Source organism: Talpa occidentalis, unplaced genomic scaffold (genome assembly GCF_014898055.3).
Source record: "Talpa occidentalis isolate TD23 unplaced genomic scaffold, MPIMG_talOcc4v2.1 talOcc4.3, whole genome shotgun sequence".
Lineage (NCBI taxonomy): Eukaryota > Metazoa > Chordata > Mammalia > Eulipotyphla > Talpidae > Talpa > Talpa occidentalis.
In genome coordinates, this window is record NW_023603184.1 from 3,841,976 (window position 1) to 3,869,679 (window position 27,704).

The 27,704-nt window shown below is 34.0% G+C and overlaps 4 protein-coding genes across 4 annotated transcripts in view; all 4 read right to left on the reverse strand.

Moving 5' to 3' along the window:
• The window catches only part of LOC119254495 (olfactory receptor 4A47), a 409,525-nt gene that overhangs the window by 253,876 nt on the left and 127,945 nt on the right, over positions 1-27,704 (reverse strand). The window lies entirely within an intron of this gene.
• LOC119255282 (olfactory receptor 5W2-like) lies at positions 1,322-2,257 on the reverse strand. The gene has a single exon (XM_037522252.2). The coding sequence runs from the start codon at positions 2,252-2,254 to the stop codon at positions 1,322-1,324; it is 933 nt and encodes a 310-aa protein (XP_037378149.2). The 5' UTR covers positions 2,255-2,257.
• On the reverse strand, positions 15,419-16,357 carry LOC119255281 (olfactory receptor 10AG1-like). The gene has a single exon (XM_037522251.1). The coding sequence runs from the start codon at positions 16,355-16,357 to the stop codon at positions 15,419-15,421; it is 939 nt and encodes a 312-aa protein (XP_037378148.1).
• LOC119255283 (olfactory receptor 10AG1-like) lies at positions 22,084-23,046 on the reverse strand. The gene has a single exon (XM_037522253.1). The coding sequence runs from the start codon at positions 23,041-23,043 to the stop codon at positions 22,084-22,086; it is 960 nt and encodes a 319-aa protein (XP_037378150.1). The 5' UTR covers positions 23,044-23,046.

The following is a 27,704-nucleotide window of genomic DNA, read 5'->3' on the forward strand; positions in this document are numbered from 1 at the left end:
TGGGAACACCAGTTTTCATCAGTTAGTGCTGGGTTATGTGGTCTTGAGTGTTGGCTTTGACATAGAATGTTTCCTGGCAGTAGTATATCTGCATTACTTGTGCTGGGCTGGTTTTTTCTGGTCAAGGTGGCCAGTCTTATGATCTAGTTCCCGTGGCAACCTTATAGGTTCCCCTTATCTATCCAAGCCTCCCAATTTTGCCTTCTGGGCAAGGAGTAGGAGCTTAGTTTTTATCCTTCTTAATTTTTAAAATTGTATTCTGTTGTAGGTATTGAGATTCAAAATGTAAATAGCATTGGGTATGCTTATGGTATGTAATGCATGCTTTGATAAAGGTATAATTTATAAAATAATGACCACCATAAAGTTAATAATAAAAATCGTTTCACACAGTTACTATTTGTTATGTTGAGAACTCTGAAGATCTACTGTCAGCTAATTGGAAGTGTACAGTACATTATTGCTAATTGTAGTCTCTATGTATATGTTTGATCCCATGGTCATCTCATGGCAGAATGTTTGTAAGCTTTGACAAACATCACCCCACTTCTGCCATTGCATCCTCTGGGAAGACCACTCTACTTTCTGCTTCGATGAGTTCAACTTTTTTAGTTTCCACATGTAAATAAGATCCAAAGTATCTGTCTTTAACTGTTTGTCTTATTTCTTTTAGTATATTGACCTCAAAGTCCACGCTGACAATCATTTCTCTTTTCTTGTAAAGGGTGTGGATTTCTCATTTACTTCAAGCCTCTCTAACTGTATCATTGTCTACCTTCCATCTTTTTGTCTTCCAACTTGCATCCTTTTTAGATCTGAAAATCAATATCTCCATCCAACAAAATCTCTCTTTTATACTAGACTTAAGATTTTTTTTTGGATAAAGTATTTGGATATATACTTCTTGGTGATTTTGAGGCTTTACATGAATGAGTTGCTTACAAATTAATGCTGGCTACTTCCATTAGATTATAAAATCAATTAATAACAAAAACTAGATATGCTATTGAATGAAAAGAACTTAAAAGCACACTGTTCACCCAGTAAAAGCACAATAAATTTTGTGTGATAAGCTAATGTTTGAATGGAGAAAATGGACAATAACCATTTATCTAATTTAGAAAGGTTAGCTCAGAGTGACACAATTTATAAACACTTAATGTTATCAGATCTTTGGATACTGCAAAATGATTGCATTGGACTTTAAAACACTCATTTGTCAAAATTATAACATTCCAGAAAACTTTGTTTCCCTTACATTGTGAGATGTAACTTTAAAATTATAGCCGCAATATGCGTTTATGTGTGGATAATTAAATTTTTACAAACATTTTTTAGTTTTCAGTTTTACCAGAGCATCTTTCACGTCCTTGTTCCGTAGACTGTAAATCAGGGGGTTCAGCATGGGGATCACAAGGGTGTAAAACAACGAGGCCATTTTGTCCTGGTCCAGGGAGTAGGCAGAACTCGGCCGGAAGTACATGAAGAGCATGGTGCCCTGGAAGATGGCCACGGCCGTCAGGTGGGAGGTGCAGGTGGAGAAAGCTTTGAACCTGCCCTCAGCAGAGCGGATTTTCAAGATCGATAGGAAAATATAGCAATAAGAGACAAGAACTCCTGAAATCGTACTCAGTTCAATGAAGCCAAAAACGGTGAATAACGCTAACTCATTGACCTCTATACTAGAGCAGGAGATGACGTAAAGCGGGGGTAAATCACAGAAGAAGTGGTTAACCTCATGTGACCCACAGAAACATAAGCGGAAGGTTAAGGTCGTGTGTGTCAGAGCGTCTGCCACTCCCACTGTGTATACCCCAGCAACCAGCAGGTAACACACCCTGCTGGACATGTTGACTGTGTAGAGCAAGGGGTTGCTGATGGCCTGGTACCGATCAAAGGCCATCACTGCCAGCAGTAGACACTCAGCATCTGCAAAGATACAGAAAACAAAGAATTGCAGAGCACAGCCAAAAAACGGGATTGACTTGTTCTTGGCAAAGATGTCCACCAGCATCTTGGGTCCAACAGCGGTGGAATAGCAGAGGTCACAGAAAGCAAGGTGGCTGAGGAAAAAGTACATTGGTGTGTGCAGTTGGGCATCCATTCTAATAAGAAAGATCATTCCAAGATTTGCCACAAGAGTAATGAGATAAATGACTAGAAATATGGTGAAAAATGTCACTTTTTTTTCAGGATTATTAGTAATTCCCAAGAAAATGAATTCCATGTTGGTAGAGCAATTTTCTTTCTCCATTCTTCTTTGTTCTTGTCTAAATTTTTGAGAAAGTGATCAAGAAAAGATAATAAATACATGTTTAACTTTTGTGGACATTCACCAGAAAAAAGCTTTAAGATGAACGCTATTTTCTTTTTCAAAAAACGCTATGCCTTTTTTGTACTCAGAAAATAACCCAGTCATACCTTTTTTAAAGTGTCCATGCAAGCTATATTACAATAATATATATATGGGACAGGGTGAATTAAGTTGAGGAACTTTCTTTTAAATCTAGAAGTCATTCATTAAAAATTGTTTTTCTCCAGTTTTTTCCTATTATCTATTGCAAGTGTATACCTATATAAAATGGGGGGGGGGGTCTCTTGACTCAAGAAAAATGCAAAAATAAGTGGAAATAGTAGACAACATATATACATTTGCATCACTTTTGGATTTTGAATAGACTTTTTTCTTAAAAATGGAAATAGTATTTGGGACACTAAATGTTTCTGAGTATATAGGCTTCTCTTTCTGTTTAGGTACGTGTGTGTCACTATTTTGTAGGCATGTGTGTGTAGATGACATGTTCTAGTTGGAATGTGGATGATCTATTCGCTTCTACAAGTTGCATGGCATATGGTTCAGATGAGATTGCTTCCACATGTTGTTACTTGACATGTGATGCCTCAGTTACTCTTGAAATTAAACAAAGCAAGCAATATTTTACATTCATGCATATAGTGCCTCCTGATAGAAGGAATAAAGGCCTTTCAGTAAATAAATATTAATATCAAATAATTAAAATGTTAGTTTGTGGATACTAATCATTTCAGTTACATTCTTTTAGTACTAAGAAAAAAATAACATGACCGTCAAATTTCAGGATGCATTCAATTGCGTAAGCAAGCACAAATTATTCATTTACTAATATAGCATTTTGTTCAAAAAGGTAAGTTCCCCCTCCCCATTTATTTTTTAAATTTGGAAACATCAGAACTTACCTGAGATGAGCAGGTCCTGAGTAGATGCACAACAGGCTGGTAGCATTTTATCTTATCAGGTGGCATTTGGGACTTAAATCTCTGAAGCCACTGGCCTTGGGCTTTGGTGTTATACAAACATGCATTAATTACATTTCTGGTTCAGGTATTCCTCAGTGAATACTGCAGCAATTTTAGAAAGGACTGAGTTTTAATGCTTCAATATACCAGCTAACTATTATATGTTATGAAGAAAACTGCTAATTAGATGATGAAATTCAAACAGAACCCCACTTAATCCTTTCCAGATCCTTTCTATTGTTCATTTTGTTTCTCCCAATGTAAAATATTCTCCTTCATGGTCATATTTATGAATATTGCTAATTTTCTATAATATATTATCATTTTTTGTAATATAATTCATATACAAGTATGATATTATGTGTTGGCCTATTCTAGGCTTCTCATATGAACAGAATCCTCTTTTATCTGTTTTTATTTTGATCAAGCTTCCTTTGCTCAGCATAACATTTTCAAGGCTCATCCATTTGTTGCAAGCATCAGAAGTTCGTATCACTTTATGACTGAATAGTATTTCATTTCAGATATACCTTATGTTTATTTATAATCAGTTGATGAGCATTTGATTTTTCTGTACATTTTGGCTACTATCAGTGCTATAAATAATAATAACAGAATATACATATTCTGTTAATGCCAACTGCTATTAATGCTACCAAACAATTTCTTCCTCCCATCCTCAACACGTGTAATTCAAATACATTTAATTGACTTTGTGACTCTATCACAATCTCTACTCTTAGTACACCCTCTCTATTGAATTGTATTTTTTCATATAGGAATTTTGCTATTAGATTTAAGCCTTCAAGAGTATGATCAATATTTACATTTTCTTAAATCATTACACAAGGAATTGCAAAGTAATTGCTTTCAAAATATTTATTTATTTATTTATTTATTTATTTATTTATTTATTTATTTATTTTTACAAGCACTGGTTGCAGTCAGAAGCGCGGGAGGGTGAGAGAAATCACCAGAGCCAGAGCAGGGAACAGAGCAGGCAGACTGACGAAATACAGTGCTGAGGGGAGCAGCGGGCGACAGGAGAGGTCTGTGCACCATGTAGGGCCCTCCTCCGGTGCCAGGGAGCAGCCGGGGATCAAACCAGCGCTGAAGAGTCTGCGGGCAGCTTCACAACCCAGCGCTCAACCGCTGCGCCACCGGGGGAGGCCCTCTAAATATTTATTGCTTCATAGTTCAGATGATGAAAATTGGATAGTGATGAACAAAGAATCGAACTACACTAGGTTTGAACATTTTTTTACATATGCTTATATATGTGTAACTATGACTCATTTACACATGTTTGAATGGATATTACGTATTTACAAGGTAGAAGTATACTGGCTTTCTAAAAATAATATCAGGATATCATTATGTTATAGGTGCTTTGTAAGTTGAGGAAAGTTTCATTTTTATATTTCCCAAACTATTTCCTAAGCAATAACAATGGTATTTTCAGACTTCTTGAGCCTCGATCTACAATTGTGGTATCCAGTATAATTTGACTGCCTCCAAAGTTCCTGGTAACCCTGCTTTCCCAGTGACCTGAATGCTTGATTGTCTGTAATTCTCTATAGGTGTGCTGTTCAAGAATTGCCTTATGTATTAGCTTTGCTAAGTATATGTACAGCAAAAGTTTAAAAAATATATATCTTATACAAACAAACTTATCGATTGACTTAAAGTGTTAAAACCTCCTCATAAAAGAATTTGGAATATGAAACTTAGAGTTCTAAGGGCTCTTACTGGCTGGAATGATTTTTCTTGAGTATAAAGGAAAGTTTTCATTGTTGCTATGCAGTGAAAGTAGTAGGGAATATTCTGTTATGCAGGAGAGCAGCTGAGGTACCATTTAAAGCTCTCTCATATCCATTATTAAAAATTAAATAGGAAATTATAACAGTCCCAAATACAAAGAACTACTAATGATGCCTCTACTAATCATACAAAAAAACTACATAACATATAATTCAGGAATAAAGGTTTGAGTCATTTCACAAGAAAAGCAAACAAAACAGCTGAAATGTTTGTTGAAATTAAAGGGAATATGGAATAGACTGTGGAAAAAGGAAATCATATATTGAGTAGATCACCTGTGATCATGTGACCAGCAATGGAAAGGAAGACTGTACAAGTTCTGAGTGTCTTTTCCTATTGTTTCGATGTGCATTTATTTGTAAATATGTGAACCAATATTCTTTGCTCATTATATCTCATTTGTGATATAATTTTGGTGATACAGTTTTTTGTGTTATCAAAAGACAGTAGAGTCATGTTAAGGGCTGGGATATGAAAAGCTATGCTGAGAAATGGTGCATCTGATATTTCTCTGTCTGCTTGTCTTTATCCTTAGCCAAGGAAAAGTTGGCTAAGTAAACTGGAAACTGAAGTTAATACTGCAGTATGTTGGTGTGCTCATGTAGCCACAAGTGACTGAGATGTCTTCTTACCACATGACATAATGGAAGTTCTCAAGAGAAACATCACTAGTAAGAAAGCTAAGGTTGAGTTTCTTAGGGGAATTTAAAACTGACAGTGATTTGGTTTAGTGTCTTGTGAATACTGACAACAAGGAGTGCATGGATCTAAACAAATTTTGAAATTTTGAAATTCCCAAGTCAAAGGTTGTAAATATTTATTATCATGGGATGAAAATAAACAATACAATAAATAATGTAGAGCAAAAAATATTAATGACTGAAATATATTTTGAAATAATATATGTCCTCCAATTTCATCTTCAAATGCAGGTTGTATGTGTGGTATTTTGCCAAGTCTGTGCTTTGAACTCCCCATTGAAACACAGGTGCTATACTATATATTAGTCAGCCAATTTGATGATGCAGAGAATGACATTCAGTAGTACTTAAGTTAATAAAGATAAAATATAGACAGACAGAGAAAAAAAATTTCCACAAGCTGCTGCTAAGAAACAGTTTCCAAATCACCTTGGAACAGGTTGGATATAGAAGGATACCAACACATTATTAAACTGTACTTAAAATATATTTGATGGTGCATTGCTTTTTCAACATTCCTGTCTTTCACCATCTTATTGTACAATACACAACCATTAGGATAACTACCAGGTACTTAAATTGTGCAGGCACTATTCTCAGCATCTCAGTTAATCATCTAATAATTGATGTTATAGGAACTATAGTCATTCCATTTTATAGGCAAGTTAGCTCTGGCATAGAAAAATTAAAGAACTTACTTAAACTGCCACTCACTATTTGGAAACAGAGCCTGTATATACACTGTGGGAATCTGACTTCTTCCAACAAAGTGCAGTTTCCTTCTATGTATTCTATGTTCCGTGTTGTCTTCTTTCCATGATATTTCTAACCTTCTACAATGTTATATTAATGGAAAGAGAAATATAATTAGATATAATAACAAGTTTGTTTTATTGTTTCAACAAACATATGATTGGGTAAAAAAACCAAGACCAAACACCCTTTCAAACATATACGCTGAGAAACATATTTCAGAATTTAGCACTGTCAGATTTCATAGTTGTTAGCTTATTTTAATTGTTTGATTAATGACTGTTTCTTTCATCAATAATTGCATGCAGGGATCATATCTGATTTTGCTTTCAGTTTTGTTCTTCAAATACAGGAAAATAGTTGGTCCAGTTAAAGGAAGAGATGAATTATGAATAGACTGATGATATATATATTTTATATATTATATATTATATGTATTTATATTATATATTATATATAACTTATATATATATATACACAATTCAAAATATATACTTCTTATACAGGTATGCCTTAGAATGATAATTACAGAACAATGTGTCCTCTTTGTTTTTTTTTTTAATTTTTAATTTTTTTTTTTTTAATAGAGGCATGTTTATTTATTTATTTATTTGTTTGTTTGTTTTTTTGTTTATACATACACTGGGTACAGTCAGAAGTGCGGGAGGGTGAGAGAATTCACCAGAGCCAGAGTGGGGAGCAGAGCAGGCAGAAGGACCAAAGCACACTGCTGAGGGGAGCAGAGGGTGGCAGGAGAGGTCTGTGTGCCATGTGGGACCCTCCTCCGGTGGCCAGGGAGCAGCCGGGGATCAAACCGGTGCTGCAGAGGTAGCGGGCAGCTTCGCAACCCAGCGCTCAACCGCTGCACCACCAGGGAGGCCCCAATTTGTCCTCTTTGTACAGGATTTAACAGGGCAGTAAGCTGTATTCTTGACAATATAGATGATGTAGTGTGATCAAACATATGATAGCTATTTTTAAAATATAAAATAAAAATCATAATAAACTGAAAACAAAGGTCAGTAAACATTAGCTGTGAGTATATTTTTGACAGGAATGTTTACATTAATGCCATGACTTCTGTCAAGATACTAGCCCAATATGATTCAATTAATCATTGTTCAGCTTAATTCCATAATGTGGATAAGGACACTGAGGCTTAGACTAATATCCCAAGTTAGTCAGCTAGTAGGTAATGGACATAATTCAAATTCAGGAGTGGGTGAAGCCAAAGTTCTTAAGAGTGACCCTGAGGGTGGTTAGAATACAAAAGAGTGATGATAGGAGAGACAGTGTGGGACAAAGAAATGCTGAAGGGAAAACAGGACATATGTTCCTGACAACTTCCCATTGAACATGTTTCCATTCAAAAACAGAGAGATAGGAGGGCACCTTTCTCTTTTCACCCATCTAGCTGCTTTGGCTGACCTATTAATAACATTGAGAGATCAACAAGAGACAAATAAATTAATTTCACATATAGGAAGGGTCCCTAGGTAGGGGACTTAGAGAAATGACCAGACTTTTTGATTTTCTATCCTTCTTAGACAAAGAAGAATAGAAAAGAAAACAGTTAGGGGTTGCAGATTCACAAAGAAATATGTCTGTTTCCGTAGTTTGGGGGACTTTAAATTTCTTATCTCTGGTAATAAGGATACCTCCTACCCTCCGTTACTGAGAGGGCTCTTGATGTCACATGGTGGTTCATCTCTGCCTTCAAGGACAAAAGAGGGTTACAGTGCCCTTTTGTACTGGCTGCTTTTTATGTATCTTCCGGTCAAAATAATCAATATGAGATGGCGACGTGATTTGTGGCAACCTGGAAACACTGAACCCATCTAGGGTAAAAGTAGGAGACACTGAATCTTGGGTTCTTACTTTATAGGGGAATGAACAAAATGATCCAACCAAAATGTTATCACTTACTAAAATTCTTCCCAAATATATATAGCAAAACAATTTTAGGATAGAAAATAAATTCATCCAAATTAATGGGTAGCTAGCTGTGGCTTGAGTTCACATGGCTATGACAACAGAAAATTCTTATTTAAGCAAAAAACTATTTTAGTTTCCTGTAGAAGCTATAATATATAGGAAAGAGTAGCAAAAGAGATTGTTCCAGGGGTTCAATGCTAGCGAATAAAAGTGGTTTCTCCTCTACTTAGATACAAATTAGTAGTTCTTGCTCTCAAATACACACACAAAAAAGCTGTTTTTGCACCATTAAAGCCAGTTCCTGCATGACAATTAATTGGATGAATAATTTGTAGTAGAATCTTAAAGTTTACATGTATTCTCATGTCATTAGGGACCTAATAATTGAGGGATTCCAGGCATGATCATTTCCAGAGGACACCTTGGGAATAATTAGCAGATTATTGCCATTATGGATTCTTTTTTTTCCCTCAAAACACATTGGTATTTATTTATTTTATTTTTTTAAATTTTACATTAACCTTTTACAATACATATTTTTTTAAACAATATTTGCTTCCCCCTACCCCCTCAGGTTGAGTCCCCATAGAATTTCCTTCCCCCTCACCAAAAAAAGAATTTCCTTCCCCAAGGCACTTTGCACCATCACTATATTCCCTTGTGCTCCTCCCTCCCTCCCTCTGATCCCTCTCCCTCCTCCTAGCCTGCAGTATGTATCTGATTTATAATTGTCGTTTTTGCTTTGTTGTGTTTTGTACTGTTATTATTATTTTTTACACTGATGTCTTATTTGGTTCCCCTATATTCCTGTTATAAGTGAAACCATATGATATTTTTCTTTGTCCTTTGGGCTTATTTCATCGAGCATAATTCCTTCTAGCTCCATCTACATTGCTATGAATGGCATGAGTTTATCTTTTTAGATTGCTGAATAATATTCCATTGTGTATATATACCACATATTCTAGATCTAGTCATCTATTTTTGGGAATTTGGGTTGTTTCCAGGTTTTACCTATTGTAAATAGTGCTGCAATAAACATAGGTGTACAGGTGTTCTTTTGAATCACTGTTTTTGTGTCCTTTGGGTAGATCCCTAGTAGTGGAATTGCTGGATCATATGGTAGCTCCATTTTTAGTACACTGAGGAACCTCCAGACAGCTTCCATAGTGGTTGGACCAGTTTGCACTCCCACCAGCAATGTAGGAGAGTTCCTTTTTCACTGTATCCTCGCCAACATTTGTTGTTGCTTGTTTGTTTTTTTTTTTTTTTTGATATGTGCCATTCTTACTGGTGTAAGGTGGTAAGCTTCTGTACAGCAAAAGAGACATTAACCAAACAGAGAGACAGCCCACTGATTGGGGGAAAATCTTTGCACTCCATTCAACTGATAAGGGACTGATCACAAAAATACACAAAGAACTTATGAGGCTCAACAAAAACAAAATAAATAAATAATCAGTCAAGAAATGGGCAGTAGAACTTAAAAGACATTTCTCCAAAGAGGAAATGTAAATGGCCAGAAGGCATATGAAAAAATGTTCAACATCCCTTATAATCAGGGAAATGCAAATCAACACAATGGTACTTATAATAGAAATTCTATTTGTGTTACTTGAAAAGCAGTTTTTACTATGACTAATATTTGAGTTGCTTGTAATGCCTCTTGGACTCCTACAAAGGACCCTTTTTAAACTATATATATATATATATATATATATATATAATATATATACACACACACACATAAATACATATATATGTATATATAAATATATAACTATTGACATTTAAATATTTCAAAATAATAATCTTGGAAGATCAAAAAAGTTACCTATTATTACAAATACTGAAAATTGATGTTTCTTCCATGTCATAATATTTAAATTAGTTTGTGATTTGGTACAGTTTAATGACAAGGTTAGTGAAATGCAAGTTAACTCTAAGCAAAAGTAGAGGTTAGGCATTTTATCATGTTATGACCAGACCAGAAATTTAATATTTAAAGCAATTTACTATGATAATAAGGAAACAATTTGAAAACTATTTTAAAATTTGCTACATAAAAGTGATTTTCCAAATATGTTTTCAAAGCAAATTATATTTAAAAATCCAATTATTTAGAATTCACCCACTAAAGGATGAACATCTTGGTTATCTTTTCTTCCATCTTGAGAGTGGAGAGTGAAAACCTAATGGTAAGTGAGTGAGCCATTAGTACCTGTGAGCAGAGGTCCAAGCCCCTATCATTACTGCAAAAAGTAACCATTTTCTCATGTAATCATGGCATAACTTTGTAGAACAACATTTGCAATCTCTGCCTAAATCCTGGGCCTTTGCACCATTTTTGTGATGATTCTAAATGCCCTTGGCATGGTATTGAGCAGAGAGAGAGGACAAGCTGGGATGAAGAGAAACTGTTAAGAGTAAGTTCATTGTATTCATTGTTCTAGAAAAGCACCATTGTTAGGCATATATTGATAAATTGAAATTTCATTCTTTGACATCAGATCAGCTGGTATATAGCAAGTATGAGAGTGGCTATTTATTTTAGATCTGAGTTTATCAAGAAGACACTGCAGGTTATATTGCTTTGCTTCACCTGATTTTATATCATTTGACATCAGAAAATCACACAGGGTTTTGTAGGTAACTGATTGGCTATCTCCTATGAACTGCCCAGAAGAGGTCAAAACTGGAAATATGTGGCACTTCCAACAAATGATAAGTGATATTTTGAACCAGCCTTAAGAAGTTATATTTTCCCAGCTAGCACTCTTTGATGCTGAAACTTGTTTGGTAATGAAGAAAGGTCAAACTGTTTCCTTACAGCCTCAGAACCTACTTACACCTGTCACACAGGAGAGGGCAGCAGAGACAATTCTATAATCATCCAATGAGTGAGCGTCTGCATCTGAAGACTCCCCTAATTTGTAGTGTTCTTGGAGGCCTTTGCCCCACCGCTTTCCCTCTGGTAACCTCAGTTCTGCAGATTCCAAGGGCTTGTTTTAGTTTGGTTTTGTCTATTCCTTTGTTTTGTGCCTCTGTATTACACATGTAATTGAAATTATCTGGTATTTATCTTTGTCTTTCTGACTTATTTCAGATGGAACAATCCCCTCCAGTTCTGTCCATGTGGCTGTGAATGGCAAGACTTCATGTTTTTCATACCTGAGTAGTATTCCACATGGATATGCACCACACCTTCTTTACAGTCATCCAGTGGTGCCACTTTGGTTGTTTCTTGGCCACAAAAACAGTGCTATAATGAAAATTGGCGTGCATATAGTTTTTTTTATTTATTGTTTTCTTTTTAACTCTTTGGTGGGGACTCCCTAGTGACCTAGGGTTTAAGTCTCAGTGCTATCACTGCAGTGGCTACCCCAGCAGCCTGAATTTGAACCCGGGCCAGGGAGCTGACCCACATATGGTACAACAGACCTCTCTGGTCTTCCCTGCTGCTCCCCTCAGTAGTGCATTTCAGTAAAATATACTCCCCCACTCTGCCTCTGGTGAATCCTCTCACTCCCTGCATCTCTGGCCTACACCTCAGTTCTTCTACACAAATATAAATTAATAAAATCTTAAAAAAAACCCTGTTTGTTTAGATAGATATCTAGAAGTAGAATTGCTGTTTCATATGGTATATATTTTTTAATATTTTAAGAAACCTCTGTACTGTTTTCCATAGAGACAGGACCCACAGGTCTGAGTTAAGGTGTTATTGTGGTTTTCAATTATATTTTCCTGAGAAGTTACAATGAACATTTTTCACTGCCTGCTGGACATCTACATGTTTTCTTTGGGCTAGTGTCTATCTAGCTTTCCTGCCATTTTAGAATGGGTTATTTGATTTTATCTGTTGTTGAGTTGTAGGGGTTCTTCATAATTTTTGAACACATGGAGCAGTGACCTCTCCTGTCTCACCTGCTACTCCCCTCAGCAGTGTATTTCAGTAGATACACCTGTTTTGCTCCCCACTCTGTCTCTGGTGAATCCTCTCACCCTCTGCACCTCTGGCCTACACCTCAGATTTTGTATGCATAAATAAGGAAAAAAATTAAAAATAAAAAATAAAGATAAAACTCCTGTCTTTTTTGACAGTGTGGATGGAACTTGAGATAATTACGTTAAGTGAAATAAGTAAAAAGTTAAAGATGGTTTCACTTGTGGAATATAAAAATCTAAAGGAAACAAACTGGCAAAACATAACAAAAATGACTTAGACTCTGAAAAACTTGTGACTCTTAGAGGGAAGGGGAGACTGGTGAGAGTTGAGTGGGGGTGTGAAACTATACTCCCCAAATTATATAGTTTTGTAAATGATTGGCAAAGATGACAAAGAGTCTATTTGGGCATTGAGAGGAGAGTGGGAAAAAATATAAATTCCAAAAAAGAAAATATCTTATTATAGCACATCAGCAATCCCCTTCTTTGAACATTTAACAACATATTGCTACAAACTTTGTTCATGGTTTACAGAATCTACACTTCCCCAACTCTACCTGTAGTCCACATCATCACCCTCCCTCTACCTTCCAAATCAGTTATTCTATTTCCATATATATTCTCTTACTGATTATCTCATTTATTGAACGTTTTAATATTACAATTAAAGGGCCACTTTATCAGCATAAGATACACATTAACACACTACTACTCCAAGTAACAGCTATATATGTGCATCTATGCACATACATATTTGTGTGTGTGATTAGCACATATCTGCTTATGTACATTTATTGAACATTATATCATTACACACATATTTCTATAATCATGTTTATATAACATATACTAAATTATTTATGTTTATATATTACATATGTGTTTATACATTACCTGCATATCATTTATTATATCATATGTATATAAGTGTGTGCATGTATATACTTTTAAAAAAGAAAGAGGAGACAATATTATCTATCATTAACCCTATACATACTCTTCCAACAAGGAATCTATAGCTATGATTGTATATTCATATTGAAAATATATTCGGTTCTCACTATTCCTAAATCAAGCAGGTGATTACTCGCTCCCTATCAATTGACTTCAGAAATGGAAAGCAATATTCCCCTCAGAAGTTCACAAGTGCACACTCACACACACAAAGATGCACACACATACAAGTAGGGTGTCTATGTATATGTGTCTTTTTTTTCCTATTTCCAAAGGAAAAAATAATTCTTACCTCTGTAAAAGAGCAATATAAATCATAACAGAAACCAAGTTTATTTTGTTTAAAAGATGTTCACATTTTCCAAACTTTTGGTACTAGTTGAACACCTTCAGTATGTTTTCACACAGGTGATGGCAATACCTTTTTTTGCCTGGTGACCACCAAGTGTTTTGACTATTTAGATTTCATTTCTAAGATGTCTAATTTAGTAAGAAAATAATGTTTCCATTCACCCTTTTTAGTGTGTAGAAGCAACTTCATTTAGTGTATAAAGAAACAAGAACCAAAAAATCACAGTGTCCCAAAACCAGTTTTTCTTTGCCCTTTTCTGTAAAGAAAATTAGTTTAGAATTACTAATATGTCTATTTTATCTATCTTTTCTCTTTCCCTTTTTTTTCTATTTAAGCACAATGGACAGTGAAAGGGAGAGGATTTCTCCAATTCCTGTAGAATTTCCCTGGAATTTGTTGTTAACATGTTTTTCTTTGTTTTTTAAATTCCACATCTAAAATCATTTCCATTGCATTTTTATAGCTGCCTATAGCTGTCTTATCTTAGAATCCTATTGATTCACTCTTTGCTTTGTTCTCAGTCAGGCTGATTCTTTTTTGTAGTTTTATTATTAGCAAGGTTTTTAACACTTAACCTGGCTCTTTACTTCCAAGCACAAAATTTTAATTCAAGGTTAAACCATGATCTTGGAGAAAGGACATGGCTTACAGAGACTGGTTGCTGCTTATGATGGATTCATTAGATAAACATGACATTTTTTAAATTATATAATATAGAAATAGCACATGCAACTGTTCTGAATTTATTTATCTACAATGAATACAGAGATAAATTGTCTTCTTTCCATATTATATATAATATTCCATAACATAATAAGTATGTACTAAAATGTAAGATTTCAGTAAAACAAATTAATAGAATGACTTCCTTGGAGATTTCTACAAATAATATTGATGATAATATATGTATCAATCAGTTCTAATATATGTGTTAATATGGTTTACTAGGTATAAGTGTGAAATCCTTGTTTTAGTAGGTGATGCTTACTTTTATAAAATTTATCTCCTTTCCTATCCATTCTATCATTCTTGAAAATGTATTTAAAAAAATACTTGTGAATATTCCCATGAATTTTACTAATCCTTTCTTAATTATGCATGCATTTTAATTATTATTTATCAAGTCAATGAGTTGAAATTTATAGAAATATTTAATCTGTTATACTCTTAAATAATATTTAATATTCACAGGTAGTATTGTTCCAACATTACTTAAAAATCAACAGTCCCCAAAGACGCTAATATTCCAAGAAATAATTTTTTTGGGAGAATCATTACTAGAACAATATTTATATAAAGTTTTAGTTAATATTTATTACCAACCTGATTTAAAAATGACTATACAGCTCTATAGAAAGGAATACTACACTTTCAAATAAGTGATAAAATAGAGTTTACATTATGATTGAGTGCATTGCATCAATCCTTATCAAAAGTTATTAAGTGGAGACATTTCACTAAGATAGTATACAATTTTCGATAGAATAATTTGCTATATGTTGACACACTCACAACTTGTGTAACTGGATATAAAAATGTCTTTCGAGGTTACAACTGATTTTTAATAGCAAATAATTACCACTGTTTAGAACAATGTGTTGAGTTTGAGATATTTTTGTTTAAATTTTTTTTGCAAATATATATGAATTCAATTCCTATAACATTTTATTGAAATAAATTATTTACATAGCAGTTTTCTCAGTGCCATTATGACATCCTTATTCCTGAGACTGTATATCAAGGGATTGAACATGGGAGTCAGTATGGTGTAGAAAAGTGAGAGCAGTTTGTCAGTTCCAGCAGAGTGATTGGACTTTGGCCTTAAGTAAGTTATAGTAGCAGATCCAAAGAATAAAACCACAACTATGAGATGTGAAGAACAGGTGGAGAAGGCTTTGGCCCGACTTGTGGCTGATGGCAATTTCAGGATGGTGGAGACAATTTTGCCATAAGAGACAAGGATCAGCAGAAATGGAACTGTGACAAACAATACAGCAACTATGTAAACCATCATCTGATTCACACGGGTGTCCCCACAGGCCAGTTTGAGTATTGGGGGGATGTCACAGAAGAAGTGGTTGATGCGGTTAGAATTACAAAAGGGTAGAGAGAAAATCTGGTAAGTCTGTCCTATTTGGACTGGAATCCCACTGACCCAGGAGCCGGCCACCAGCTGGACACAGAACTTGTGGTTCATGACCAGAGGGTAGTGCAGTGGTTTACAGATGGCCACATAGCGGTCATAGGCCATCACGGCCAGCAGGAAGCACTCGGTGGCCCCCAGTACAAGAACACAACACATTTGTGTAGCACAGGCAACAAAAGAAATCGTTCTCCTCTGGCTCCAGAGATTTGTAAGCATCCTGGGGAGTGTGGCTGATACATAGCAGATTTCCAAGAAAGAAAAATTACCAAGGAAAATATACATGGGGGTCTGGAGAGTAGGGTCCACTTTTGTTATCAGAAATATGGTACTATTGCCCAACAAGATAATAATATATATGGCTAAGAACAATGTAAATAAAAACCACTGGAGATGGGGAACCTCCACAAAGTCCAAGAGAACAAATTCCATCAATCTAGTTAGATTTTCTTCAGGAGGTTTTTCTTCTTTCATCTGCAGAAGGAGAAATTTAGTGTGTGATTTTCACTTTGCCTTCATGGATCAGCATCTCTTCCCTATATTGATTCAGGACATGTGATTGGCTTTTAGCATCATTGCAATTTCTTTCACTTTAAGATTGCTACTATTTATATTATTCTCATTTTGTTTTAGTTTAGATTCAACTATCACTGTACACTGTGGTTGTACACCTAATACAAGGTTGAATATTTGATTCGGAAATAAGTGAAGCAGTACACACTTTTGGAATGAAATCCCACTTTTAAAAGGAAGAAAAGAATAAATATACAAAATAATAAAATTCCAATCTTTTTGTATCATTTTTATGGATGACACATTCATGAATTATATAATATATATTCATATATAAAATTATATATATTTCTAGTTATGCACCCCATATTTTAGTGACAAATCATAAGTGTATAACATAAGATATGCAATATGTAAGATTGGGGTTTTCCTCAAGAGGATAACAAAGAAGAAAGGCAGAGATTTATTCTGTGTACTCTAAAAAAATCATTTATGCAATTTTCTTTTCTGTAAATGTTTCATTTCTTTTTAATAATGCAAAATAATATTCTAGTAGCTTTATTTTAAATCCAAGCCTATATTCCCTCAATAAGCCCAAATGATGAAGGGAATGTATAACAATATTCTAATTTAGCTGATATGGGAATTTCCCTAAGCTTCAGCTATATTTTTACATTTGATATAAATTAGTAAACTAGCCCTTGAAATTCAGAAAAGAATATTCAACTTAAAACTTTCTTTTATTATTTTCCAAAGTCATTCACTTTCACTTACAATGTTTTCCTTAACGTTAATGTTATTTAGAGTCTCAAAGGATGAACTTTATTTCATGGATTACTTTACTTCAGAACTCTTATTACAATGTCAAGCTAAACACACAAATATAACACTAATTTATTACAATTCCCTGGCTCAGAATGAAGATTTCCTATGATATATTATCTATACCTTGAGAAGTGCTTCAATTATTGTAGTTTGCAGTATTTCAAGGCAATTTAATAGCATCATTAACATTCATTCACTGTAAATTATATTTAATGGAACCAGAAAATGTATTAAAAAATCACACATTTGCTACTATATTAAACAATAATTTTAATTTAGAAGTCATATAAGTTAAAGTTTAGTGTTAATATAAAATATTTCATATTTACCTTTCTTATTTGATATGATGTTAATTTTTTTCTCAGTATAAGAACTTAAATATTTAAATTACTGTAGGTGAAACCACTTGTTTTATCAAGGATATCAAGTGACCTCTCTGAACATAAAGTGCTCTTTAAATATAAACAGTTACCAAGGCCCCAGGGATCTTTTTCCACCTGACACATGTAAATTTCTCATGACATTTCTAAAATCATCTCCTTGGCACTCTCTGACTTGTTATATTTTATTTTTCTGAGAAAGCTCTCATTGTTATCTCTCTCACTTAGTGAAACTTAATTTTGATATTGCCATCTATTCTTCTTTCTCTTAAACTTTATGACACTTCAAAAATATGGTTTTTATAATTTATCCAAATATTATAATATTGTAGTGAAGACTGGCTTGTTATTACCCAGTGCCTTTTTTTTTAACCAGAAATGGAAAGATTTCCTATGTGTTTTAAATGTGTTTTAAATGTGTTTTAAATAATGAAAATTATATGTCAGTTGGCTTTTACTATGTCCTTTTTTCATAGAAACTTTGATTTATTTCTCAAACAGTTCAGTAGTATTACCAGTTTGAATCATATTTTTGTTGTTGATTATTAATTTTTGAAGTGAAGGACAATTTATTTTTCTGAATTAGTTTCAGGAAAGAACGGAAGCATGTATAAATTTTATTTAAATTTTATTTAAATTTTAATTTGTTTTTAAAATTAAAATTTTAAAATTTTAATCTTATTTAAATTTTAATTTGTTTTTTGATAATAACTAATGATGGTGAGCATCTTTCAGTGAGGTCTGTATCTCCTCTGTTGAAACATTTTTTCAGGTTATATGTGTATTTGTTGGATCGTTTCTTTTCTTATGATTGAGTTTTGTGTATTTAAGTTTTGGGTGTGCTTAGAAAATTATATATTTACTTTATTGGATATACAATTTGAAAGTATTTCCCACTTTGGCTTTTATTTTAAATCTATAAATAATGTTAATCTAAAAGAAAAATATTTTAATTTTGATGCAGTCCCATTTATAGATATTATTATGTATTGCACACTTGGTAACACATATAAAATGTGTTGCCTAATTTCAGGTCACAAATATTTTCCTCTTTTTTTCCTGATAGTTCTATCATTTGATATTCTACACACAAATTTATTACCCAATTTTATTCATTTTTATAAGCCATGGATTTTAGGCTTTGGTGTTTAAATATTTAGTAGACTTTCTTTCACTTATGAAATATGGCAACATTATCATGATTTTTTTGAGTATTTGAAAAAAAGATTGAAGCAGAGTCACACATCAGTACTGATATAAGTGTTCATAATCATAAATTTTTGAACATTTGTTTTTTGGGAAACTATTTCGAATAATGGCAAGGGGGGGGTCATATTATCTGTAAGCCATTTTACAAGTGAACTCTTCAAACTGAAGAATGAATACTGCTTTCTAATATCAAAATTACATAGAAACATCAACAAAGTGGATGGAAAGATATTTTTTAAATGTAAAAGTGTGTGCACACATAGCTTTTAAATGATCAAATAACTGTTGTGGAAAATCTTACCACTAACAATCACATCTAGAGAACATGAAGCTTTTTTCTAGGAAATCGTCGTGGGTCTTTCCAAGGCCTTTCTACTATGCCCCCATTGCTATGAGAACTACATGAAATTGACTACTAATGAATTATTTTACATCCATGGCTGCCTCCACAGCTATGGGGTGTTAAACACATGCAAAGCAAAGCACTCTTGACACTCAAAGTGCTCAGTCACACCAGTTTTCTTAAAAGTACCAGACCAGCAACTTTGTAAATCATTTCCTAACTCAAAAAGATTTCTGTACCAGTAGAAAGATACTAACAAGAAATCAATCAGCACCAAATACTGTCAGCAAGACATGGTGATATTTTCTCCCTTAGAACTGTATTCAAGCACATACAGCAAACTATGCATGTATATCGTTCACACAGGAGTATTTCTGAAGTCTTGGTGTTGATAGTCTGGGACTTTTGAAATGATGGCAACACAGGGTTTCTCTCCTCTCCTCCCCTCCCCTCCCCACCCCTCTCCTCTCTTCCTCTCCCTCCTCTTTGATTTCATAGCTATGACTTCTGCAAACTTCCAGGAATGAAAGGAGGTGAAAATAAGACACGGCCTTTGTTGACTGTGCAGTCTCCTCACTAGCAAGAATTGAGTCATCTGCTCACACTTAGCAGGAAGTTTATGGTGATATATGGACTATTTCAAATCCCCAAACTACAGTTAGGGAATAGATAAATGAGGGATAGAAGTTAAGGTTGGTAAATTTGTGCTGGTCTATAGTATATCCAGTATCAAATTATCGCCTCTATGTATCCTTTCTTTGCACAGTTTAAATAAATTCCCACATATCGTGTGGCTGAAAAACCACATATTTGTTATTTATTATCTCAGCAGTTCTATGTATATCATGATTATGAAATACTAGAATCATTTCCTTGAAACCCCCTAAAATATAAACAAACAAAAAAACCCACACATTCGTGAGATACTAATGAGGCTATTATTAAGTCTTATTAAGGGCAGAGGGGAAAGATTGATAACTACATAAAGAGTAATGATTACAGAGATAGAAACATAGAGTTTAAAAGGGTTATGCCCATGACTGAAAACCTAGACTATTTAAGGGTACATATTCATTCAATGAGTTTTAGTCATACAATTTTGTGATTTATTTTGTTTTGATTACTAGAATATGTGACACTATGATAATAAATGGTGCTCTTTAAATAGATACATCCTTTTACTCTGTAGAAAACCTCTCCTAAGAACAGAGGCATACTTTAAATTTCATTTGAAAAAAGGGAAACTACATGAGAATAATGTCTTGGTCATTATTTAGAACTTAGCAGAGTCAAATCATGGATAGTCAAAGAAATTTATTGAGGATCAGATGACTTTTTATAAACTATATCCTACGTTACTCTCCATTCAGAGTAACTATATCATAAGTTACTCTCTCCAATCATGGTTATGTGTGTCATATAAATGATAAATCCAGGGGATCATTTCAAAAGGCTGCCACATGGTAGATGAACACATCAGGAAGACAAAGGGGAGAGAAAGAAATAAAAGGAGAAAATACGAAGAACTCAAGGTTTTGTAAAAGTACAAAGATGTAATTTGATTTTTAATTGACCACAAGTTCATAATGACATAATCATTAATTGATATTTTCTTTGAATATTACAATAAATCAAGTCTACATACTTAGGTGAGGAAAGATTTGTGTAGCGTAGCACATTTTAAAAAATCTAATCATATAACAACAGTGCAAAGAAAATAATACTAATGTGGAAGCAAGTAGGTTTTCTTGCTCAGATAGTTAATACTGTAGAAAGTCCCAGTTAGATATCGTAAACAATCTCTTAATATGAGCTGCTGATTCAAGAATCTAGAGTTGGGAGGGGGCAGTCATTAATGATAATATCAGTTCAAACATTTAATGATGCCAAACACTTTAGAGAGGGTTAAAGGCATGAAAGATTTGTTATATTGCTCTTTTTTTTAGTAGTGATGTGGATTTTAGTGTAATTCTGAAAATAAGTTCCAATATTTCCTTCTCCTGAAAAATCACAGGTGTTGGAATATTTTTAGCTATGAATTGGTATGGGAGTAACTGTTTGTAAATAAGAAATATTTATAAATGTAATAAATTAAAATTCAATTATACTTATAATTTAATTTAAAATATCAAAGTATTTAATAAAAACTTATTCAATAATATGAAAATAAATTATTACCTAAAATGAAATATAAATGATAAATAAGAAGAAATAATTCAAAGCACATTACTTTGGAACCAGATTTCTACAGAGAGCAGAGAAATACATGCATAGTAAAGTGTGGGTGCATGCTCTCTGTATATCATGTGCTTCATTAGAAACTTATCAAGAAGAAAACTGGGTGAAGGTAAGCTGCTGTTATGATGAGTGAAATTCACATAGATTCATTGCATGTTAAAAAAAATAAGCCACATTGTTTATTGATCCTCAAAATCCCTGGATTTTGCCAGGGCAGCGATCTGTTATAGGTCATAGCAATATTTATTTATTCATTCACACAGTCAATTACTCACTCAACAAACATTCATGTTAAACTGTTCTTGGTCATTGTTTGTGGCAGAATTCCAAAATGCTACCAAATAATACAGCAAATATTTTTAAAACATTTATGTAAATATCTTATATCCATTTATACATTTTAGTCAAAATTTTTAGCAGATTGAATTCATTTGGTTTTTAGTTTTTATATGGACTCTCTCATGCATATTATTTTTTTTTACAGAAACAATCTATTCTATGGGTATGGAACATTGAAGATAGATCAATTTGCCTTGTATAGATCCTTGCACAGTAAGTGTAGGCTACTATTTAGAAGTGTCTGAAAGAACAACACAAATTGACATGATGAACTTAAAAGGAAATGTGGGGAGTGTGATGTTTTGCTGAAAACTGGCAAAACAGACACTACATTTACAATTAAACTCATTGCATTATTTTTTAGAGAATAATTTTCTCAGTGCTGCGATTACATCCTTGTTCCGAAGGCTGTATATCAAGGGATTAAACATGGGAGTCACAATGGTGTAGTAAAGTGAGAGCAGTTTGTCAGTTCCAGCAGAGTGATTGGACTTTGGCCTTAAGTAAGTTATAGTAGCAGATCCAAAGAATAAAACCACAACTATGAGATGCGAAGAGCAGGTGGAAAAGGCTTTGGCCCTTCCGCTGGCTGTTGGCAGCTTCAGAATCGTGGAAATGATTTTGCTGTAAGAGGCAAGTATCAGCATAAATGGGACTGCAATAATCACCAAAGTTGCTACATAGATGGATATCTCATTTACAAAAGTGTCCCCGCAGGCCAGCTTGAGAATGGGGGGAATGTCACAGAAGAAGTGGTTAATTTGGTTAGAATTACAGAAATGCAGAGAGAATATCAGGCTTGTTTGTCCTATCTGGATTGGGATTACGGTGAGCCAGGCGCCAATAGCCAACTGGACACACATCTTGTGGTTCATGACCAGAGGGTAGTGCAGAGGGTTACAAATGGCCACATAGCGGTCATAGGACATCACGGCCAGCAGGAAACACTTAGTAGTTCCCAGTGTATGGAAAAAGTACATTTGAGTGGCACATTCCAGCCTAGAAATGCTTCTTTCCTGAGTCCACAGGTTCTTCAGAATCCTAGGAAGGGTGACTGACACATAACAGATTTCCAATGAGGAAATGTTTGCTAGGAAAAAATACATGGGTTTCTGCAACGCAGAATCAATCCTGGTTACTATAATGATGAGGCTATTTCCTATTAAGATAATCATATAAATGATGGCAAACACCCCAAATAGTAACCCTTGGAGGTTTGGAAGTTCAGAAAATCCCATGAGTACAAATTGTGTCACAGAGGAAACATTGTCCTCTGATTTCATCTTTTCGTAGGACATCTGTAGAAATGGCATAGTAATAATACGGACAAATAGGTTACTTTCTGTAGATTTGTTCTTTTACGTAACAGCTAAGGATAATATAACATCAATTTCTTATAAACACTAAACCTATAGCAGACAGGTACCTGAAAAGTAAGGTGAAGTGTATTTTTAATTATTAAATACAAAATTAGGAAAAAAATCCCCTTATTTTTTTTTTTTCCCCTGCTATGGGTCATAATATTTCTTTGTTTTGCTATTCATCTAAACACTCAAAACATTTTTAGTGAGCTTAGGTCCAACTGTAATATTCCATCGTTTAAAATTATTTACCAGTGGTTTAAAATACTAAAATATTTGCATCCTTCTAGTTGGCATAGTTTTATTCGGTCTATTAATATCAATTCAAAACAAATTTTATTAAACATTCCATTAATTTGTATATCATCTCAAATGATATTTAGAAAGACATAGTTTATTTTGAAAGTCTTGCTTTTCCTGTGACATTTCCAGTCTTGTTTATTTTTGACATTCTGCATAGACTGTTTTATTATAAAAAATATTTAATGATCATTAAATATTATGGTGGTTTATATAACCCTTAAAACTCTACTTTTCAATAAAAGGTCCATGAAACCAGCAGTCATAGCATTTATTTAGAGTTTGCTTTGGAGATAAACGAAACTATAAAACAATCTTTCTGTTTCATCAAAACTCAAAAGCAAAGAGGCAAGTTCATCAATATTTATGTTCAGGAAAGCATTTCTAATACATGCATTCTCATGCACCATGAAAAGAGACATCCACAACCACTCAGCTTTGATAATGTCTGGAGTTACACACATCCGCACCTGTTGACCCCATTCTGCAGACCTCATTTATTCCAGTCATTGTTTGCACATGTGCTGTGTGTGCTCATCCACACAGTATGTCCTGTATGATGGCCAATCTTTCTTGAAACAACGAAAAGTGAGTCACTTTATTTCTTTCTTTGCAATAGTCCCACTATGGAAGCTATGGTTCCTACCCAAAAGTTGGACCATCCATCTTCTTCCAGCCTGGTGTCAATTAAAAAATTACAACTCTTTCTCAACTCTCTCTCTCACTCTCTCTCTTCTCTCTCTTTCCCAGTCTCGTTTCTAAGAAATTTATTCTTTTCTTCCTGAACATTTTCTGTGAATGACAATAGGACGATTAAATGATAATTAATTTTAACATCTACAACATTTCAGTCTACATATTAAAATACTACAGATACTTAAATGATGCCTCATAATTACAGAATTCTTATAATAGAAACTTGATTGTAGGAACTGTAAAAATGCTCTGAGTCTCCAGAACTATCAGAAACTAGTGACTAAGTCGAGATTACTAAAATATGATTTTAAGTATAAAAGACAATATAGCCATGACTTTTTTTTTATTTTTAACTGCACCATTTTACACATGTTTAATCATGTTTTATTCACCTGCTTAATTCAATCTAGAGATTGATTTTGGATAATGATTAAAGTTTTTTGCTGAATGTATCACTACATCATTCAGACTTAAGTGTCCCATACATCTGCCTTTAATATGCTAACTACTGTCCCCCAAAACTTATATTTCTTTATTCTCTTTATGATCTTTGTGAAAAGTCTCTACTCTTCTCCCATCCCCTTTCTCCATTTTCCCTACTCTTTTAGTGGGATATACATTTGAAATACAAACTGAAACTGAGGTCCAAAAGAAAGTATAAGAGAGCAACAATATATAGAACTAACATCAAGAATATGTAGTGTTCTAATCTAAAGACATTTTTCATGACTCAACTATTTATTTGTAAAAATGGAACAACCGTTTTATGAAGTTAATAGAATTCTCAATGCAAATTCATTTGAAAAGTGAAAAATGTTATTCTTTCCAAATCCTATCCAAAGTATGTGGTTTTCTTCTGAACGAAATCTCACCAAGAATGACTATAATCTTTATTGATTGACTGATTGATTTTACTACAAGGTACTATGCATTTTCGTCTTTGAAATGGGAATGAGAGTCAGAAAATTACAAAGACTAAGTGTTTTCGAGATTAAAAAAAAAGCAGCAATGTAAAGGAGTCTTATAAAAGAAACATACACTTGCCCAATACAGATATTTCTGTAAATGACAGTTGTTGCTGGTTCTATAATCATAGACTTAAGTATTTGTATGAAATAAATTTCATATTGACAAAAATAATTAAATTATTACCTGACAGTTTCCTATTTGGATAGAGGTTAAGTATAATGCTTACTTTTGTTACTGAGTTAAAGATACAAAATGAGAAAAAGAGGTTTACTTTGAGGCTGGACAATTTACTTTTATTTAACAGAGATTACAAACTTATATATAGGTCCTATTGTCATAGAAAATCCTGCTCTTTAAATAACAATTATACATTACTCTGGGGATCAGCTCCTTTCCCAGGTCACTTTCTAATTGAACAAAACCTTCTTGCCTGCCACTCAAGGACTTGAACACAACCCAAAGCTGTCTGATCTTACCATGAAATGATGAACCAATAGTACTTTTTTTTATCATTAGAAATGTCAATATAAAAAGCCACCACCTTTGGGCATTTCCCCTCCCCTTGTGCTTGTTGGGTTTGAGTACCTGAACTCCCAGGGCTCCAGGGGCATTCACTTGGTCCACAGCTTCCCTGTCCCTGCTACCCAAACACTGCCTTGGGTCAGTCCTCCCCAGGCTGCTTCAAACATAGCAAAAGCAGTGATAAATTAATGGTAAATTATGTCAGGAAAGTTGCTCCACCAATTGTGTTTAGGGAATGAATAGTAAAACCATATATGTAGCTAAATATCAACAACTAACTATTAGACTGATTAAAAAAAAAATCATAAAAAGATAAAACCATTGCCAGCCACTGATAATCCGCAAGTGGGAATTCTTGAAGCAACTAGAACACACAGGCATGGGGAAGGAACACTAAATGGGAGACCACTCTGGAGAAGGAGCTGGCAGTTCTTTGTGAAGTACATTATAAACTTGCCATTCACATTTATCCAGCTGTCCTGAGCCTGGTGTTTTTCCATTTTACAGAAATGAAAACTTGTATTTACAAAAATACCTATAAACAAAAATTCAGGAAGTTTATGTGTATAGTAGAGAAACATTGGAAACAACTCTAATGCCCTTCATGCAGGGAGTGGGTGCACAAACTTCTCAGATATGCATGGTGGTTGTTCACTTCTCAGGAACAAGAGTGAGAGAAAGTACTGGCACCTCACAACTTGGACAAGTCCCAATACTTCCCTCCCAGTGAAAAGCCAACCAGAGCCAAAGTCTTTGGAATCCTACTCCAAGGAGACAACATTCTGGAAAAGGGTGAAGTGCATGTGCAAAGCCTGGTTATCTGCTGATGGGTTTATGGGAGTTGTCAACAATAAAGACTCAACAGGTGAGAATTCTGGAGAAGGCTGGCAAGCTACTGTTTCTTCACTGTGTTTGTAGTTATATGACTGTATTGATAGGTCAAATTCCAGAGACTTGCACCAGAAGAGTGCATTTTACTTTCTCTGCAATTTTAAACTTTTAGTGTGTGAATTTAAGAATACATTTTAAAATACTGTCAATGAACAAAGTCATTACTATAAGTCTGTATGTGTTCCTTCCTTTCATCCAATTTAAAAAACATATTTTGTCCAATGGGAACTCTACTTCAAAGTTCATCCTGCATTTTTTTTTCTTTGTGGTAGTGTAGATTTGCATAGTTGCTTGTATTTTCTCATGTAAAATACATGAGAAATACTTACCATGATAGATAAAATACTTATCATGATAGATAGGTCCAGAGGGTAAATTCAGAGGCTGCCTCATGATGAATGAACATATTAGAAAGACAAAGGGTAGAGAGAGAAATAAATCAAGAAACTACAAAGATCTTAGACTTCTGGTAAAGGTATAAATGTAGACATAATTTGACATTTAATTGGCATAAGTTCATAATGACATAAATTTTAGTTAATATTTTCTCTGGATATTGCAAAGATTTAAGACTACATAATTCCCTGTTTAGATGAGGAAAGTTTTGAGGAGCACAGTTTTAAAAATCTAAACATATTGCAATAGTGAAAAGAAAATAATACTTTCATGCAAGGAAGTCAGTTCTCTTGCTTAGATAGTGAAAACTGTAGAAAGTCCCGTCTCTGAATAACAGTACTATATTTTCTCTATGCATTTTAGATATCAAATGCAACAAAGTCTAAAATGTACAAAGCTTCAGGTTTTGTTGCTTTAAACTTTTCCAATGCTTTTTCATGCTGGAGTGATATCTGAATCTTACAAGAATCCTGGGGCCTCAGAGGAAATGGTGTATTTTTACCATTCACTAATTGCAAAACATAAGGAATAAGATTCCAAAACAGGTACGAAATGGAGTTGCTTCTATTAAGCCCAATGTTATCAAGCTGAATCTCATATTTGGCTCTCTCAGAAAGTCAGTCATAAATCATTCAATCAGATATTAAGTAATGTGGCTGACAAATGCCTTCCATCCTCCACAAAGAAAGCAACATGTAAAACCAATTTGATTTTTGTCTAGTATTACTTCCTTGTTCCTGCTCTTACAAATCAAATCTCTTGCCTTGTATAACCCTTCAAATCATAGTGACCACCACCATCATCATCATGGTCATCAAGATCTTCATCAGAGAGCATGT